At 53.9% G+C, this 13,097-nt stretch overlaps 2 protein-coding genes across 10 annotated transcripts in view; one reads left to right on the top strand and one right to left on the bottom strand.

Annotated features, from left to right (window-relative positions):
* The window catches only part of Rasgef1a (RasGEF domain family member 1A), an 80,609-nt gene that overhangs the window by 63,495 nt on the left and 4,017 nt on the right, over window positions 1-13,097 (top strand). For 8 of the 9 annotated variants that reach the window (XM_047554019.1, XM_047554012.1, XM_047554017.1 and 5 more), the window contains 8 exons: window positions 5,438-5,641; window positions 8,183-8,305; window positions 9,804-9,941; window positions 10,689-10,910; window positions 11,327-11,401; window positions 11,760-11,852; window positions 12,474-12,576; window positions 12,656-12,735. In XM_047554019.1, the coding sequence (XP_047409975.1) occupies window positions 5,444-5,641; window positions 8,183-8,305; window positions 9,804-9,941; window positions 10,689-10,910; window positions 11,327-11,401; window positions 11,760-11,852; window positions 12,474-12,576; window positions 12,656-12,735 (1,032 nt within the window). In that variant the 5' untranslated portion in view covers window positions 5,438-5,443. The remainder of the gene's footprint in view (window positions 1-5,437; window positions 5,642-8,182; window positions 8,306-9,803; window positions 9,942-10,688; window positions 10,911-11,326; window positions 11,402-11,759; window positions 11,853-12,473; window positions 12,577-12,655; window positions 12,736-13,097) is intronic. The other variant, XM_047554020.1, reaches the window with a different exon arrangement.
* Csgalnact2 (chondroitin sulfate N-acetylgalactosaminyltransferase 2) overlaps window positions 12,714-13,097 on the bottom strand; it is a 53,841-nt gene continuing 53,457 nt past the window's right edge. Inside the window, exon 8 of the mRNA XM_047554006.1 lies at window positions 12,714-12,896. Coding sequence (XP_047409962.1) covers window positions 12,859-12,896 — 38 coding nt within the window. The 3' untranslated portion in view covers window positions 12,714-12,858. The remainder of the gene's footprint in view (window positions 12,897-13,097) is intronic.

Raw genomic sequence — 13,097 nt, 5'->3', positions numbered from 1 at the left:
GTTCATGAGAGGAGGTAAGGACTCTATCCCAACACACAAAAGGTGTACATGTGTGTGAGTATGGCTGCTTCTCTTGGGGCTCTGGCTCTTGGCCAAAAGCAGATGTTCCTCTACTTGTGCTGCCTCTGGCATGGACCACATGAGAAAGCACCGGTGCAGGGAGTAGCAGTAAGATCTCTGAAAGTCCCTTGAAGAGGCTACAGAAGGGAACTCCATGCTTACTTCCCTGCAAAATCTTCCCCAGACCCTCCTTTCTGTCTCTCCCAGAGTGGCTTATGGCACTGGGCCACCCATGATCTCTCTTTTTACTCTCTGAATTTTTTCAGGTTCTCGAAGTCTCTCAGAACCCGACTTCCTGACGCTCCACTTGTGCACTGTATTCCTTAGAAGGTGCAAGTGTGTGCATGTGTGTGCACATGAGTTAAAGTGGAGCTGTTAATACTCAGAAGCTAGAGTTTGTGATTGTGACCCCCAAAAGGGGTTCTTTCCCTGCGTTTTACTGAGGCAGAGCTCCAGAATGCAGCTTCCAGGCTGAGCGGAGCCCTGAGAGCAGTGTTCCCTTTCTGTACTATTGCATGCCCTGCATGTGAGCGTTTGTTCTAGGCCCTTCATGTTACCCCATGCTTGCACTCCTCACAGTCACCACGAAGTTCAGGCGCCAGAGTCAGTTAGTGCTCACACAGCTGGAGTAATTCCCAAACCAATAGCTGGAGGGAGGCTGACCTGTGTGTGGGGCTCCTGATCCCTCATGCTCTGGGTACCTGGAGCCATCAGCATGTGGATATTCTGCAAATTGGAGTGGCACAGAAGCAAGAAGATGGCTGCTTCTCCAGGCCCACCTTCCCTGGAGATCAGAACTGACGTGAAAGCTTATGTATGAACACTTCATTGGGAAATATAAGATCCTACTCTCAGGGGAGCAGGAGACAGTGAAGCAGAGCCAATAGATAGCTGGGATGTGTTCCAACATCTGTCAGTCTCACCAAATGTCTTTGGGGAGCTCTGAGAAGCTTTTGTCCATCTGGAGTGAGGAGGGGGCATTTTCCTATCAGTTCTCATGCTCCATAGATTCAAGTTTGTCTCACAAGGTATTAACAGTTTCTAGGTGTTACCTGTGCCAGCCCTGCTTCTGGATTGTGCACACACGGGTCCAGATGGGTCCACCTGTCTCATGCCTCAGTGAGAACATGCAGTTGGGCTGAGTCTGATGGCCCTACAGCCCTAGGTCAGAAGTCATAGGTCAGAAGCCATAGGTCAGAAGCCATAGGTAAGAGTCAGTGATAGCTGACAGTGGGCCATTTGGGTGCCATTGAGGCCAGGCACAGATGCGGGTGATATACAACCACATCTGGTCCACTCCAGGGACACAGCCACATCGGTTGCCATCTCCTCACTCTACCCTCACACAGCCTGCAGGAAGGTGGGACAAACAACCCTACCTCCAGTGACAGCTGAGGAAACTGAGACTCAGAGCATCTCAGAAGCTTCCCCTTGGACTCAAAGAACATGTCTCTTGACTCCATATTTCTGACTGTGCCCTATAGTCCTGGGTCCAGGACCTGTAACCACAGGAAAGGACTCAGGCATGTGTTGATCACATGGTCACTGTGAGGGTGCAGACAAAGGCATTAAAGGAGCAACAGGCAGAAGACTGGGGGCTGCAGCTGCATGGGGATTCCCACAGGTTGTTACCTTTGCTGGGCAGCAGGCTTTGTATGGCAGGCAGCAGGCTTGAGCCCCACAGAAGAGTGGCTGTAAGATCCCACAAGCCACATCAAGTTCTTGGGAACAGAGATGCTGGGTGGGGCACCTCAGGTCAAGCCTAAAGGATTGGGCCTGTCAGAGTCAGGCACAGTGCTGGTATGGGCTGGGGGTGAATGGGAGGAGCTTCTGGGGAGAGCACAACAGTGTAGCTGCAAGTAGCCCCTTGGCCTGGTTGCTCTGCCCACCTTCCCTCCAGCCAACCAGATGTTGTTACCCAGGCCAGCAGGTAGCAAAGGGCCTCTGGGGCTCAGCCTCTGCAGGCAGCTCTTCACACCCACCCTCATCCCTGCAGGGCTATGCAGGGGAATGGGTGTGGCCTCCTCACCTGACTGCTGGTCCTACTTCAAGGGCCATCGACTCTCAAACAGAGAGGCCTCCTTCTTCCATGGTGCCCCAAAGAGCCAGGTAAACCCAGCAATGGAAAATGGTTTCTACCCAGCTGGTGGGTGGGAGGGCCCCTCCCTCTCATCTTGTAGCCTCAGTCCTGTCCTGTCCTACCGTCCCTCATGCCTACCTGGTGGGAGTGGGGGCAACTTTCAAGGTCTGTCCTCAGGGAGAGAGTGAGTCATTGCACCTGCCTCCCTGTGAGCACATTTTTTTGAGTTGATTAGGTCTATAATTAGAAGGTGGTTGCCTTTCTGCCTGAACAGAGGAGGAGGTGCTAGGAGATGAGAGGAAGCCAGCTGGGGGTACCATTTTGCTCCCTACTCCCTATTGCTGGTCTAGGCTGCTGCTTGGTCTAGGCCAACTCCATCTAACTTGGAGCAGAGGTGAAGGTGGGTCCTAAAGAGGGTGGCCCACACCAGCTAGCTCCATCCTTACCAATCCCTTTGCATGACCTTTGGGGCTTACTGAGCTCTCTGCAGTGTCTACAGCCTGGCAATGGGTTCTGTAGCCAGGAGCAGCAGAGGCAGGAGAGAGCCTGCCTGGGCTTTCTCCTCCCATTTGCACCTGGAAATTCCTGGAAAATGCCAGTGCCTGAGTTGTCCCCTAGACCACTCCCATTGGGGTGGGAGCTGGGCAAAATGGTTTTGAAAAGTCTCCAAGATGTGCGACCACAGCTGAAGGCACCTGGTTTAGCTGGCACAGTACACTTGGAGGCTATAACTCTCAGACGGACAGGTTTGTGACCTTTTATCCTTTCTGCATGCGAGTTACCTGCATGTCTCAATTAGATGCAGATTTGACTACCAGGCCTGGCCTGGAACAATTTGTGCATTAACCATGACCAGGTGCTACTGCTGCTTGGTTTTAGAGCATCAGCACAGGGTTGGCTTCTTGAGTCCTGCCACACATGTGGCTTATGAGGGATGCTGAGCAGTCTCACAGGTAGGAGTCAGCTCCCAGGGAAGTAATTACCAGCTAGTGCAGGCACCTTAATAGAGGGCTCATTTGATCCTCCCAGCAAACCTCTGCAGTAGTCAGTGCTCCCTTCACCTATTAAGGTTCCAAGAGGCTGAGGATCCTGACAAAACCCTTTGTGTCTAGTTGCCTTGAATCCTGGTCCTCTGTGATCTCACTGTAGGACCTGGAGTGTACTTAGCCCTCAGTGCCTTGTCCTCATCTTTGGATGCTCTCAGTGTGGGGTGGTGTCACATAAGAAATGATGGTTCATCACCAGCACATAGTATGTAATGAGAGTGTTAGCTAAGGCTGTGTGTTCCCTCCCATGTGGCCTCTAGGGGCCTGCCAATTCCCCAGGGGAGTGTTTTGAGCTCCCACTGAACCTTGCCTGCCTTGGGTCCCCTGCTGATCCTCCATCCAGGCCCCTGCCCTTGAAGGTGACCTGCTCCTACTAGGCTCATCTGTCCACTTTCTGGCAGCAGAATCACAATAAGCTGAGTCCCCAGGCTGGCTCCCTGCCAGCTCCTGGTCTCCCAGGTAGCCTCCCCAGCACTGGGGCAGGTCTCTCTTTGGCAAGGGCTGTGTGTTAGCAGTGTGTTAGGGCATTCTCCTATTTTCCACCATAGCACTTCCTGCCTCTACCACGGGAAAACAACATCTCATAACCCCAGGGGTTGGGGTGAGGCCTTGTGGGTCAGCAGTCTAGGCTTAATCCAGGGAGGCACCTGGGAAGGAATTGAAAATTCTAGGATTTCCTTAGTTGAGTCTGTTCCCACTGGGCCTCTGATGCATGATCTGAGAAATGAAGGGTTCACTCACATCAGTGATCCTCAGACTTGAGCACAGAATTCCCTAGAGGAACTATTCGAAAATAAATGTCAAGCTTATCTTTGAGTTTCTGATGCAACAGGGACAGGGCTGGGCATGAGAATGTTCAACTAATGTGCATGAGGTGCTGCTGCTGCTGCCACCAGCCCTAACTCTGAGACAGACTTTCTCCCCATCCTGGAGTGGAGGCTGCCCTGAGCCTGGGGCCCAGGCAATATGATCCATGTGCTATGTCATGGGGAGGTGGCCCTCTGTTGTAAAGCCCTTGGAGAGCAATCCCTGTGGTCCTCTTGCAGCAGTAGTCGTGGCTATTATCTGCTTGACATAGTGAGAAAACTGAGGCTAGGATGGCACTGAGGCTTGCCCTAGTCTACGAAGGTAGGGCTGACCCCTCATGGGTTGTGCAGGGGGCCATGAAGCCAGAGGAGGCTTTCCAAATAACACCCCTCTTAGTACAAGGAACCCCTCATATGAGGAACCCCCACTGAGAGAGGACAATGTGGCTTTGAACCTGTGCCATGGGGGCCAGTGCTGGAGCAGAAGTACCTGCTTGCTGCTGTCTGTGCTCCTGTCATGGCAGGAAGGTCCACTTCTGCCACCTGGCCTCAGCTACCTATGCCTCATGCCCACCTGTCCCCCAGGGGTGGGAGGGGTGAGGCTACCCCTGTGTGCAGCCACAGGAGGGAGAGCACACTCCCAGGCCTGGGCCTCAGAGCCTGGGGGGCTGGCAAAAGCTGCATTGCCCTTTTGCACTTGCCCAGCTGCCTGATGCAGTGGGGAAACTAGGCCTGGAGGACTTCAGAGTCTCCCCTGCTTCATGAGAACTTCCAAAAGAGGCCTAGTCGCAATGTTAGGTAGGGGACCCTCTAGCCCCAATAAGGGCAGGCCACAGGGGACAGCCCTAGGGAGGCCAACAGGATGCCACCCCACCTGCTCAGGCATCTACATCTCATTGGCATTTCAGATTCCACATGTTCAAAAAACAAGTTCCAGATCTTTCCTAGACCCTGCCTTCATGCTCTGTCATATGCTGGTCTCCAGATGCCTCCCATGAAGGCTCCCTTGGTGTGTTCAGAGTGACTTCCTCTCACTCTGATCATGTGGTCAGCCTAGTCTCAGTCCACTGTCCCTGCTCATCCCCTTCATACACAGTGGCTTTAGGACTGTCTCTCATTACTAGGATGTTCCTTTCTTATTCCCAGGAGCTGCATGACCAACGCCATTTTACACGTATCACTTTCCCCCAGGTTGCCTTGACCACAAGTTCCCTGTATTTCCTCCTGGCATTTTCTCCACAATTTCTCTTCTTCCCCTGTTTGTAACCCTAGGAGGCAGGCTTTGAGTCCAGGTCCCCAGCACCGATGTGCACAGAGCAGTTGCTGAAGAAACTTTTATCAGGCATGCAGTGGCTGAGGGACCACTTGGGTAGTACTGCTGGGGCTCTCACCATAGACCCCTGAGTACATGCAGGCTGCCTAATGGCCTTATTCTTCTCTCGTAGGAAACTATGCCCCAGACATCTGTGGTCTTCTCCAGCATCCTTGGGCCCAGCTGTAGTGGACAGGTGCAACCCGGCATGGGGGAGCGGGGAGGTGGGGCCAGCAGTGGCTCTGGGGACCTCATCTTCCAAGATGGACGCCTCATCTCCGGGTCCCTGGAAGCCTTGATGGAGCACCTGGTCCCCACGGTGGACTATTACCCTGATGTAAGTGCCTGGGGTGTGGGGGGAAGTTATAGGCAGGTGTATTCTGGTTCCAGGAGAGGCTGCTTCTGGGAAGAGAGGGAGGCCCAGATAATCCCACTTCCTGTGCCTTCTTCACTCTTTGATGTGCACATACCAGCTCAGGCCTGGAAGAACCTGCAGTGACTTTCCTGCTGCTTCTGGGATGGCCCTGGAGGCCCTGGAAGCAGAGACACACAAAGGACCCAACCCTAAGGGGAGGAAGAAGAGTTTAAAGGGCAAGTCCAGAACTCAGGTCCTGGTGAGGGTAATCCAGCTTGCTTCCTGGAAACCACCTCTGAACTGAGAAACTTTATTTTGTGCATAAATCTCACGATCTAAAACAAAGGGTGACAGTCCCACCCTGAGGTATACAGATCCCAACACAGGGAGCAGCAGGTCCTCAAGGGCAAGACTGTTCTTCATCAACCCAAATCCCTCCTCTTAACGTAAAGATGGTATTGGACATTCTGGAAATGGAGAAAACGTTCCCTTGTCATGTGTGGCTTCCTTCCGCCTCTGATGGGTGATGTCTCTTAGCAACAGTGGCTCTCTAGGCCTTCCTGCTTCCTTTTGTGAGCTGAGCATCCAGTTTCTGGTAGGGCCTGTCCTGGACCTTTTATCCTCCTGAGGGCAGTCATGGACTTGGCTTTGGCTATTCAGATGCAGTTTGCAGAATTGCTGGTCTCCAGCTTCTTCCTATTGGCTGTGCTGGAGTCAGCTCAGCTTCCCCACCTATCAGGCCACCTCCCTCCTCCTGGGGCTTTGGGAAGACTTGCCTTTGCATTGTCCACTCCCCTGTTTTTCTGTCCATCCCATAAAACCTGTTAGAGACAGTGCTGATGGTACAGATACTGCTGCTGAGTGCCTGGGGGCAGAGCCAGGAAGAGGAACCTCAGGCCCTAAAGAAGCCCAAGGCAGGACTGTGGCCTTCCAGTGCTAGTCAGCCTGTGGGGCAGTGGTCCTGTGCCATAGCAGGAAGACCCCATGGGCCTATCCCAGAGGAGCCATCTCCACTGTCATCCAGTGTAGTTCACAGAACACTGTGTCTCTGATCCTGACTGCTTTCCAGGAGAGAACAGAGAGATGGCAAGGGCAGAAAGTGGGGCAGGAGAGTCCAGCTGGGTATCAGCTCCTCTGCAGAGCTCCTGGGTTCCCCCTTCACTGCCATCATGTCACATATATGGGCCAGACAGGCATGTGCACCCCGAGCACACACATCCCAGTAAGTCTTCACTTCTCCTGGAGCTGGCATTGTCTCCTCCCCTATCTGCCTTAGCCAAGAGGTGAGAGTGTGCCTTTCCTCATGTATCTGAGTTGTCTGCTTATAAGGGGGAACTGAGAGTCCCACCTGCAGCTGGAACTCCCAAGCTCCCATGCTGCGCAGCCTAGCATAGGGCAAGGGAAGTGTGCACATGTGGGGTAGTGAATCCCCTGATATTCCAGGGAGCACTCCTACTAGTCTTGTTCCCTATATGGAGGGCTGCCTGGAGGCAGTGAGGACTCCTGGCCCTGTGTCCTGCTCCAGGAGGCATGCACTCCCTGCAAACTTGGCCCTGTTATCTTGGGTTGGAGCAAGGAAATCTGACCTTTGGCCTGCGAGTTGGGGTGAATGAACCTGGCCCCCCATTTCCCAGCCTGCAGCAGCCATTTCAGGGCAGTGAGGTTGAGTGGGGTAGAGTCCTTCCTGGGAGCCCCAGGCAGCCTCTCCCACCCAAAAGTCTTCCCCATTTATAGCAGGGGCCAGTATAAAGATTCCATAGGCACTGACCCTGCAGACAGAAAGCCTGAGAACCCCTGGCCACAGATTTTGTTCCCCCTGCCCTTTAGTCCAATCCTTGAGGATTCTGGTGACAAGGGCACATGGATGTGGGATGGAGGGGCCCTGGTGTGGCATTTGGGGTCAAGGCCCACAGTTGGTCACAAGGCCCATAGCTTTCCAGGCCCTGTCCTCCAAGGCCCTTCCTCTGCTGACCAGGCCATGTCCTACCCAACCCATCAGCTCCACTTACCCCGCTAGGCCACAGCCCCATGGCCAGGCCCCATCCTTTCCCTCTGACTGCTCTGCCCACCACTCCCAGTCAAGCCACTCTGCTGCCAACACAGTCCTGGGTCATTGATCAAAGCATCTCTCCCAGGTGTGCCCCACTGATCTTGGGCAATGCTTGCAAGGATCTGGAGAAGCAAGAGGCCTGGACCCTGTCTCAGGGAGCATCTTGGGCTGAGCAATAGGCCCAGAGAGCCCCACCATCATCCAAAGACTGGGATCAGCCCCCATTGTAGAGTGGGACAGAGGGTGCTGGAGAATTCCAGCCCAGCTATTCCTGCAAGGTGGGTGGGATTGCAGTAGCAGTATGAGAGAAGCAAGGCATGCAAGGTGAAGGAAACCATGCAGGTGAAGGCACAGAAGCCCACAGGTGATGCTGGGCCTGGGAGGGGCCAAGCCAGGAAGAGCAGTGGCATGCGCCTACCTGGGGGGCTGCCATGCCAGGCCTGATCAGCATTTCGCCTGTCTCCTTTCTTCAGAGGACATACATCTTCACATTCCTCCTGAGCTCCCGGGTCTTTATGCCCCCTCATGACCTGCTGGCCCGTGTGGGGCAGATCTGCCTGGAGCAAAGGCAGCAACTGGAAGCTGGACCTGAGAAGGTATGAATGTGAAGGGATGCTGGTGCTGTGTCTCCTCTCAGTTAGGGGGTGTTGCCAGAGCTGAGAACTCTTCCTAGGATGCTCCAAGTCCCTACTGTTGATGACACTTGCACCTCCTCCCAGGGGAGGGCTCCACTCACAGCCATGCTAGACCTCCTGATCAATGCCAGGCTCCCTGGTATGGAAGGTTCTGTTGTAGCTTTCAGAAAAGCCAGCAGGGCCTGGGTCATTACCACATCAGTGGGGGGTCGGGTGGCAGTGTCCTTGGCCTCTCACTGCTCATATTATTTTCAGTGGTTCAGATAGGGGCCACAGTCTCTTCTGGATTGAGCCAGGTTTCAGGCAGTCAGGAAGTCATAGCTCACCCCTGAGGTCCCAGAGACAGGCATTTGGGCAAGACTTTCAGAAGTTCAGAGACCAGTGTGGAAAAAGGGTGGTGGACATGCTGTCCAGGAGCTGGCAAGGCTGTCAGAGCAGCAGAGGAGTGTGGCCTGACCTGCCTTCACCCCCTGCTTCATGTGGTCAGAACTTCTGTCACTGGAAGTTTGCAGAAGAGGCCCGTGAATGCTGTGTGCCCTCCTCGTAGTCTTCTCAGAGTAGTTGGCATCAGGTGGTCCAGCCCAGAGCACCTGTGAGCCATGACATCCAGAGGGGGCAGGTTCCAAGCAGATGCAGGGCTGGGGGCTGGGTTGTATGAGGGCCTGGGTCCCCAGAGCATTAGGGGTCATGAAGGTAGTCAAGATTCATGCTGTGTCTTAACAGTTGGGTTGGACAGTGCATTGGGGAGCAGATCAGGTTCTGGGAGGAGCCATGGTGGGTGCAGGAGTGGTTCTGGCCTCTGTGGGCATTCTGGTGGGTCAGTGGGGATTTGGCCACAGAGCATCCTGCATTGCTTCCTCTACACTCCATGGGGGCAGAGGCCATGCAGGCATCCTCTGAACAGGATGGGCAGCCTCACCCACACCCTCCTTCCCTCAGCCTTGTGCCAGGGTGCAGGGTACCTGACCCCAAGCTGCATGTTCAAGTTGACACAGGTGACAAGGGTACCCCTGCCTTTCTTGACCAGGAGTCCAACCTTACTTGCTCCTCAGGTCCACACCCTGCCCCCCAGCACTTGCATAACTGTCTTTAACAGAGGGCAGATGAGAGTCATTTAACATTATGATTTTGTTTGGTTTTCATTGTATGCTTTTTATAGGTAACATTTAAGTATAGCAAGTAAAACTAATTTTCTATGTCATAGTAGTGATAGGGTAGGTTTTTGGAAATTAATTTGTTTAAGTGAAAATGCAAGTCTACTTAAGGGAAGTAGGAACCAAACAGGAGTCTCATAGGAGTCTCTGGCAAAATCACAGGTGGCATGTGTGGTGGGGAGACATTCCCAGCACAGGCCCTGAGGGTGGGGTTGCAGGTCCCAAGGGAGAGGGAAACTGTGCCACTTGCCATTTTGCAGTCCACTCTGACCCATGGGGTCTCACACTGATCCCCACCGCCCTAGGCCAAGCTAAAGTCCTTCTCCGCCAAGATTGTACAGCTCCTGAAGGAGTGGACAGAGGCCTTCCCCTATGACTTCCAGGATGAGAAGGCTATGGCGGAGCTGAAGGCCATTGCTCACCGTGTCACCCAGTGTGATGAGGTGAGGTCCTCCCTCAGCCCATGGTCAGGCTGCATGGATATATATGGGGAAGGTGGGGGAAACAGACACAGACTAGTAGGATCCCTTACCTGTTACTCCCTAAAGAGGGTGGCAAGGTGGCTCCACTGGATCTTGCCACATCCCCAAGATGCAGCTTAGCTGGCCAGAATTGAGTCAGCCTTGCACAGCATGCAAGATTGTTGCTATGACCCTCTTCTGGTCCTTGGCACCCGTGTTCCTGGGGTGGGGACCTGTTGAGAGGGTATGAGTCTGTATGCTCTTTCCAGCTCCTAGCTCACTCTTGGCCTTTGCTGGAGACAGAAAACCTGAGGAGCTGAGAGAGCTTTGGGAGGGGTTGGGGACCCAGGCTTCCTCTACCCAGGGTAAAAGCCCTTCTTGATGCCTTGACTCATGCTGTGGGCCTCTCCTGCTGCTGGGAGGCAGTGACAAGCAGCTCAGCTGGCCACCTCTGGGAAAGTCACACTTTTCAGACCCAGAAGACCAGTAGTGGCCCTGCCCTCAGCCCTTCTGCCAGCAGGATAGTTCATGGAGTCCACCCTCTCCAGTGGGCCTCAGGAGCCCACACTGCACCCCTCTCTCTCATAGCAGAGGCTCACAGCAGCTTTGGACAGGGCATGTGGACTCAAAGTCAGCCATGTCTCTGATGATGAGATGAGTCTCTCCATGGTGGTAGTGGCCTTACTACCAGCCCATGCCAGCATCCTCACCACTCTCTGACACTCACAGGAGAATGGCACAGTAAAGAAGGCCATCACCCAGATGATACAGAGCCTGCTGCTATCCCTGGCCACTCGGAGCCAGCTCCAAGAGCTGCGGGAGAAACTCCGGCCACCAGCTGTGGACAAAGGGCCCGTCCTCAAGGCCAAGCCACCAGCTGCACAGAAGGACATCCTGGGCGTGTGCTGTGACCCCCTGGTGCTGGCCCAGCAGCTGACCCACATCGAGCTGGTCAGTGCTGCTGAATGCTTTGCCTGGAGTAGGATGGGGCCAGGGCCACATTCACTGGTGTTTGGACAGGGCTGCCAGACCTGTGTCCCTCTCAATATATTGTTGCCAAGATCCCTGCCAATCAGACTGGGCTGTCACAGGGAAGCTGGCTTGCCACCCCTGGCCTCTGTGCCTCAGGCTGGCTGTGTGTCTAGCTGGTATCAGGTCTGTGAGCATGGCACCTCTGTGTGAATGGGAGGGAGTGGGACTGCACTGTCCTAGCCCCAGGATGGAAGATTGGCCTGGTAGGAGGAGAAGGGCCTGTGCCCGGGGCAGGCCTCCACCGCTTCCAAGGCCTTTGTCACACTCGCCTGCAGTTATCTTTCCTCTTCTATGGGAGGCTGGTCACCCTCCTTTTGCTGTCTCTACCCCCATAGGAGAGGGTCAGCAGCATTCACCCTGAGGACCTGATGCAGATCATCAGCCACATGGACTCCTTGGACAACCACAGGGTGAGTGAGCTGAGGCCCAAGGTGTACTCTGAGACCTCCAGTGGGTACCATTGTCCTGGTCCAGCCTGGGGCCTACACCCTTGTGTGGGGTAGGTGCAAGCCTCATTCAACATGACCTCTGGAGTGTTAAATCATGAAACCTGATGGCTTTCCTGGCACCTGTTTAGGGGGTTCAGCAATGGCCACACAGAGTGATGCATGCTGGGAGGGACACAGGCTCTGCTTGGGGTAGGGGAGCTAGCATGACCTACTGGCTTAGCTGAGCACTGGGCAGCCAAGGAGCAGGCAGGTGTGAGCAGTGGTGACTTGCCCAACCAGGGTCCTCTGGGATCCCTGTGACTTGCTTTGTATCCCCCAGTGCCGAGGGGACATGACCAAGACCTACAGCCTGGAGGCCTATGACAACTGGTTCAACTGCCTGAGTATGCTGGTGGCTACTGAGGTGTGCCGGGTAAGCATGTACCACAGCAGATGAGGGTGGGGTGGCTGTCCCCTTTCCAGACCTGGTGAGGCTGTGACTCCTGCCCTGCCTGCCTCAAGTTATATGGAACTTTTTTTTTTTCTCCAAACTTTAAAAATTGGTACATTATAGTTGTACATGTTGATGGGATTAGTTGTTACATATTTGTACCTACACACAATGTAACAATATAATTTGGCAAATATCATTCTCCAGTATTTCCCTTTAGATGATAGATCTTTCAAAGTAAGCACATGAAGTGTCCATTGCCAGGGCCTTGATAGTGCTCCTACCCTGATGCTCCCACATACAGTGATCCTTAAATGACAACAGAGATCCCATATGTGGAATGTGTCCTTTGTGCTCAGTCCCATGCCAGTCTGGGTGGGGCTTTTCTGGTCCTCACAGCCTCTCCAGGCAAATGGCTCCATTCCTTTTGTGGCTGAGGAGACAGAGCAGGGATTGAACATGTGTCTGGGTCTCACAGATACAGCCTCGGATCTCCCAGACCTGGAAATGAAGTCCCGAGGAACTTCCTGACCCTCTGCCAGTGGCCTCAGCTCCTGTGGTCTGTTGCTGGCTCCATACTGAGGCTATTCTGCTGCCTTCCAGGTGGTTAAGAAGAAGCACCGGACCCGCATGCTGGAGTTTTTCATTGATGTGGCCCGAGAGTGTTTCAACATTGGAAACTTCAACTCCATGATGGCCATCATTTGTGAGTGTCTGGCACAGGCTGGGGGTTGCCCACGTCACTTGCCTCCCTATGCCCTGACCCCTGCCCACTGTCCCTGCAGCTGGCATGAACCTCAGTCCAGTGGCTCGGCTGAAGAAAACATGGTCCAAAGTCAAGACGGCCAAGTTTGACGTCTTGGAGGTAGGTGCCCAAGCTCATAGCACAGCCTAGTGCTCACCTTTGTCCTCTGTTGGCAGCAGGGCTGGGTTCTTTCCTTTTATTCAGACATGCATGAAGCTGGCCTGATGGTGGGTTCTTAAGCTGTCATGGGCCCTTGCTGCATTGGGCAGAACAAGCATTGCCTAAAGCAAGTTAGAGAATGGAGAGTTTGACAAAAGTGATGATACCCGCTAAGCAGTCTTACTGGCCTTTTCCTTGGTCAACTTCCCCTGGTTCTGGATCATCTGGATTGCCCAGAGGCTGGCAGACTATTTAGTGCATTTGCAGTCCTACCCAGATATATTCTATCTCCACTCCCCACCGCAAAACATTTGTCCTGTGGA

This window comes from Sciurus carolinensis, chromosome 5 (genome assembly GCF_902686445.1).
Source record: "Sciurus carolinensis chromosome 5, mSciCar1.2, whole genome shotgun sequence".
In the NCBI taxonomy this organism is placed as follows: Eukaryota; Metazoa; Chordata; class Mammalia; order Rodentia; family Sciuridae; genus Sciurus; species Sciurus carolinensis.
The sequence above is the reverse complement of the archived record's forward strand: the minus strand, read 5'-3'. Positions and strand labels throughout refer to the sequence as shown.